The 6000-nt window shown below is 40.8% G+C and overlaps 1 protein-coding gene across 1 annotated transcript in view; it reads left to right on the top strand.

Annotated features, from left to right (window-relative positions):
- Positions 1 to 328: 328 nt before the first annotated feature.
- Positions 329 to 6000, top strand: part of TPD52 (tumor protein D52) — a 115346-nt gene continuing 109674 nt past the window's right edge. The window contains exon 1 of the mRNA XM_090283759.1: positions 329 to 452. Coding sequence (XP_090139885.1) covers positions 434 to 452 — 19 coding nt within the window. The 5' untranslated portion in view covers positions 329 to 433. The remainder of the gene's footprint in view (positions 453 to 6000) is intronic.

Below are 6000 nucleotides of genomic sequence, written 5' to 3'. Positions count from 1 at the left end.
CAGGGTATGATTTTCGTCAGAGGAGAATAAGAAGAATATGAGGGAAAATGCAACTCTAAATATCCTTCTGTGCATCCCACTCAGTAACACCTGAGGACAGGTATTCAGAAGGCAGAGAAAGGACATCGTGGAGGCCTCGGAGGAAACTTGATGTAGAAATGACTTGAGGGCGGGGCGCGCAAACGCCACCCCAGTCCCAAGTCCCCGTTGCTCTCCCCGCCGCCGGACCCCCCCCCCGCCGCCGCCCAGCTACGTGGCGGGCATACCAGTCTGGTAGGCGGTCAGGTGGTTGAGTGGCGCTCCACGCCTCCTCTGGGGGCGGGGACTTGCTGGGAGTGTCAGCGGAGGCAAGGAGGAGCCGGTGGCGCAGTCTGAGAGGGGACTGGCTGCGGGCGGCACAGAGGACAGGAGGAGGAGGCGGCGGGCAGGCGACATGGACCCCGGCGAGCCAGGTGAGGGCCAGGGCTTGGGTCGACTGGCGGGTGCAGGAAGGGCGGGCTCGCGGCCCAGCAGGTGCACAGCGTAGTCTTCCAGCTGGCACCCCGCACCGCTGTCGCAGCTCCGTGGTCCGATCTCGCTTCCTGGTGTGGCCGGCTGGAGGAAGGGCGCTGGCAGTCAGCTGGACTGATGACAGAGAAGGTTCTGGGAGGTGGCGACAGGCCGGGATGCGATTTTGATGCGCCTTGGGTGGAAGGTGGTGCAGATTTATTGCCGCACAGCTGGCTTTTATCACTGGTAGAAACTGAGGCACTGGGACCAGGTCGTTTTGCCCCTCCGGATGGGAACACGAACGTCCTCCTCCATGTTAAGACTCACTCTGCCCTCTCCTACTTAACATAGGATTTTGGTGACCTTTGACCTCATGGTGATGGTTTGGATGCAGATATTTAACATGCCAGGTGTCCCCAACTGTGGAGCGGTGTCTGTGGGTTTATTTGAGGCGGGGTGGGAAGGTAGCTTTTCATAGTAAGGGTCTTTTACCCCACCACAGAAAACCCTTAGTCTTATTACTAGAGCTTTGGACGCACATAATTCTGAAAACAATTTGTCAACTGCAAGTACCTCCAGTAGAGTCATTATTTAAGAGATGTGGGATTGTAGGGTAGGGTTTTCAGATTTCAGTATTGCTATATCCTAGAGATCTTTGCCCATAATAACCCAGTAACTGTAACAGATGCTCAACATGCGTTTAAAAGATACATAAATGCTAAAAAATACAAAAGGGAACAGTAAGGTCAGTTTATGAAAGTCAGGATAGGAATGACTTCTGTTTTGAGTCCCAACACGACAGTTTTCGTTTTTTGCTTATTACTTTCCAGGATTTACCTTCATGCATATGTGTTTTTATGTAAATAAAACCATATTCCATATATATAATTTTGTATTTTACCCTTGAGAAGTTTTAAGCTAGATTGTTTGGAACCTTCCAACCCTTACTTTCTTCTGCCCCTCAAATTAATCTCACACTTATTATCTGAGTGCTTATAATATATATGTTTTACATATATGCATATATAATACCTTTTATATGTATATATATACACATGCACACATATTGTCTACATTTTAAACTAATTGAAGTGAGAAGCATGTAGTTCATCTTTGTCCACAGTTGGGTAACATGGTGATTTGCACATAGTAGACTTAAATGTTTGAGCCAGAGAGCTCGTCACAGGTTTTATATGTATTGTTAGGAGAAGGCCAGGACCACCATGTAACCCAGCACTGTTTTGTCTGATTTTTTATGAGGAAAATGAGGGTGTTAAACACATGAACATGGACATTTGTACATGTCTTCCCCTGTCATATTTAACGCAATTATATTTTTAGAATGGCTAAGTTTGGTACTTGTCAATAGCTGACTTAGGTGAGTAGAGTGACTAATTTTATTAGATTTTGTATTCTAGCGTAGCTGGTAGAATCAGCCAGTAAGCACCTCTGCCATATTCCAGCTGACTAATAAATTTTGTGTTGTTTTTATAGAATTATTTGTGTGTGTGTATCTAAGACATATTTTATAAATTCTTTGGCTTATAAGAGGATTCTTCTGTCTCTAATTTTCAGATGTTTTCTCTGGTCAAGATATTAGTCAGTCATGTTAGTCCTTGTTTCTAATTGTGTTCCTTGAGGGCAAGGGATCCATCCTCTTCAGGTAGAGAGTCTGGAGACTGGCCTCAGAATGACAGATGAGTTGCCTGCCTTGGGAAGGCCAGTGGACTCCCTGTGCAGCCTTGCTGGGTGACAACCACATGGCCTGGCCTTACATTTTCGGTTCCACCTGCCTGTCTCTTTTGCCTTTTTGTCTTTATGTTCCCATGGCATACAGTAGGTGCTCAGAAATGTCTGTGGACTGCCTGTGATGGAAAGGGAAATGCCCAGAAGCACCTTCCAGCTGTTGGAACCACTGTTGACTCTTCAAGTTGGACTTTTGCTTCCTACTTCCTCTTGCTCTTTTTTCCTCTGTAATTTAAAGAAGGAGAAATCTGTGATTAGGTGGAGAAAGTTGCTGATGAGGCTGTGCAGAGCTTGAAGGGTAAGTTACATGTGAGGTTTTTGAGCTAGTGGAGTGGATGGCTCAGTCGTTAGTGACTCTGTGAGACGCCTGGAGGAACCTGGGATTGTAAACCTGCATGTTCACTAGCAAATAATGTTGGCTGAAATAAGGCTTATAAAACTCTGTGTTATCTCTTGAATTGTGATTTTTTTTTTTTTTTTTTTTTTGGCAGGGTTTTAAAAACTAATCAGAACAATTTGAGGATTTGTTTAACTTACTTTTTTTGTTTTAAATCCTCACCTGAGGATATGTTTATTGTTTTAGAGAAGAGGGGGCAGGGCAGGAAGGGAGGTAGGAAGGAAGGGAGGAAGGAAGGAGAGAAGGGAGTGGGGAAGGAAGAAGGGAAGAAATAGAAAAAGAGAGAAATAAAGGAAGGAAGGAAGATGTGTAAGAGCAACATCAGGTGGTTGCCTCCCATACTCGCCCTTACTGGGGATTGAAACCGCAACCTAGGTATGGGCCCTGACAGGGGATTGAACCTGCAGCCTTTTGGTGTATGGGACAACTAAGTCACTTGGCCAGGGCTCTTTAATTTACTTTTTATTTAATACATGTGGACTTTCCTGCATTTGTCTGTCCCTTAAAAAAAGGAATCTCTAGATGCAAAATTAAATATCTTGCCTCTTGTCCTAAATGCATTTCTCTACTGAAAATCTCTCTTTATACCTTCCTTCTTATATGAAGCTGTCAAAATGTATCCTTTGCTAGTGGTTTTATTTAACAGAGCTATAGAGTTTGGAAATGAACAGTTTTCTTTGTGTTTTTAATGAACACATTCTAATACTCTTCAGTATCAGGCTCAGATTCTACTAGTTCCTCACAGGTTTCTGTACTAAGACTTTGCATAAAATATTCTGCTTATATTGAGAGCTCCATCAACGTCAATTGATGTAAAATATACTTTAACCTGCTGATACCTGTCAAGAATTTCAACCTGTTAAGCCCCACACAGCACATCTAATGTGTGTGGTATTTCCTCCTCCGTGCTAACTAGAGCATACATTGTGTAAAAAGAGCTCCTGGCTACCTTTTATGGCGCTGAATATTTATACTCAGTACTCTCTTCTGTTAGTAATAATCTAGTTTAGCACCATAATCTGGAAGTGATAATCAACTAGCCACTAAGCATTTTATCTGTGTTTGAATTAAACACACACATGCACACACAGAAATTTTATTTTAAGGAGAAGGAAGGCCAAAAAAAAAAAAAAAAAGGAAAAATGGGAAGAGGGGGAGGCTGCAAGAAAACATTGAGACAATAAAACAACTGTGATTTCAACATTGTAATTATGCCTTCGAGATAACAAAACTGTGAGATGTCACTTATTTAAAAGTAAAAGAAGTGTGGAGATGGCTGGATAACAATTTTGAAGGTCTGCTCACAAATCTTCCAGTGTGACTCACACAGGTTCTTGGTTTCTTTGGTCAAGTCTCGCTTTCCTTATGGTGCTGGTGTCTTTGTTAGCTCACGTTCACTTCCTGCATTTATTTTTATGCTAAAGTCTGCCTTGGTCCCAAGGGAAAAGCTAAGTGGTAGGAGGGGTTGTGAGTGGTTCACAGGATCTCAAAGCAGAATAATCCATGCACATAATCTAAACAAATACTCCCACAGTTCAGAGCAAAAAGAACACCCAATCCCCTGAATTTATGTGCTACTGATCCTTTTGTTGTAGGTTACAATTGTTTTATTTTCCTTTGGGGGTTCATTATTTATGTTTTAATTGTTGACTGCTGTAAAATCCTTCTCCTGAGACTCTCCTAAATTTTAATTAAACTGGGTGGGTACCATAGTCTTATTTTTCTTAGAAAATGTCGAAGGGATCAAAGGATTTAATTCTTAGTGGAAGTTAAAAAATGTTTGAGTTAAAAATACTTTTTGGTAGGTGAGAATAGTTGTTTGTTTTAGAAAAATCAGAAAATATAGGTGGAGAAAAAAAATAAAATCACCTATGATCCTACACTGAAAAAGCACTATTACCATATTGGTTTATAGCCATTCATATATCGAAACTTTTCAACGAATCACAAAATAATCTCTTTTGAATATTTCATTTTATTGCTTGCCTTAAAAAAACTCAGTATATTTTTAAAACACTTTACCAACATCATTTTGACTAGTGTGACCAGGTAATTAATGCACATGACACAAAATTTAAGATGACTAAAAGGTTGTAAAATGTATATCTTCCTGCCATTCCTGTCTCTCTCTTGGGCTATGTCTCTTGGAGTGGCAATGCCACCACTGTTACCAGTTTCTTCTCTATCCATCCAGAGGGAGCCTATGTATGTGCTCTACATACATTTACATTTAAGTACATATTTCCATATATACATTTGTATGGATATATAAGCTGACACAACTCATTTAGCATAAACTTCACTTAAACAGTGTATGTTTTAGAGGTTACTGAACATGTTATGTAGAGTGGCTTCATTTTTAATGGCTGTTTGTAGATGTACCATGTTATTGAGGGGAACCAAAGTTTTGCCACTCCTGAAAAACCTGCTTAAAGGAAGGGAGCATCACCTTAGCATCATAATTTGAGCTAAATATGGCAGATTGGGAAAATTTAGCAGAACTAAATTTCTGTGTCCCATTTTTTCTGGGTGGCCCAGCAAGAATTTGTTTACCACATGTTTGCTCTTTCTTGTCTCCCTGTAAATTACCTCTTTCCCTTTTGAGCTCCCAGACCCCTGCCCTCTTCTCCTTTGTCCAAAATGGCATATAAGCCTTAACTGCTCAATGCAGTGTCTTCAGGTCTTATATTCTTATGGCAGCCCTGAATGTACATCTGTAATAAACTTTGGACTTTTTCTCCTGCTGATCTGTCTCATGTGAATTTGATTATCAGCCCAGCTAGAAAAATTTAGAAGGTAGGAGGAAAGTTATTTTTGTGCCCCCACATTATATACCATAATGGGTGATATTTAACTTGTTCCCTACTGATGGACATTTAGGTGTCCTTTAATCATTTGGCTCTTAAAACAAAGCTGCAGCGGATAAATCTTTATCCAAGCCATTCCATAAATTTGCCAGTTTGTCTGTGGGAAGAATTCTTGAAGAATGTGACTGTTCAGTTTGACAGTGTTAAATCCTGCTCCATGGAAGTGGTGCCAATTATATACCACCAGCAATGTGCGAGCAGCTGTGTCCTCCATCATCCAGCCAGGGTTGTCACACTTTGTCATTTTTGTTTATCTCACAGGGAGCAGAAGTTTCTCAGTATATGTTTCATTATATATTTTTCTTTATATGAAGGTGGTTGTATTTCTTTTGATATGCTTAATATCTACATTTCATTTTTTGTGAAATGTCTGTTCATAAACTTTGCCAATTTTACTATTGTGTTCTTAATTTTTTTCTTCTTGATTTGTAGATATGACCCTCTGTCCATGATATGAATTGCTAATATATTTTTTCCTAATTTGTTGTTCCTCTTTTGACT

The sequence above is a fragment of the Furipterus horrens genome, unplaced genomic scaffold, assembly GCF_987537825.1.
Source record: "Furipterus horrens unplaced genomic scaffold, mFurHor1.1.pri manual_scaffold_7, whole genome shotgun sequence".
Classification (NCBI taxonomy): domain Eukaryota; kingdom Metazoa; phylum Chordata; class Mammalia; order Chiroptera; family Furipteridae; genus Furipterus; species Furipterus horrens.
This window is presented reverse-complemented; position numbering and strand designations above follow the sequence as displayed.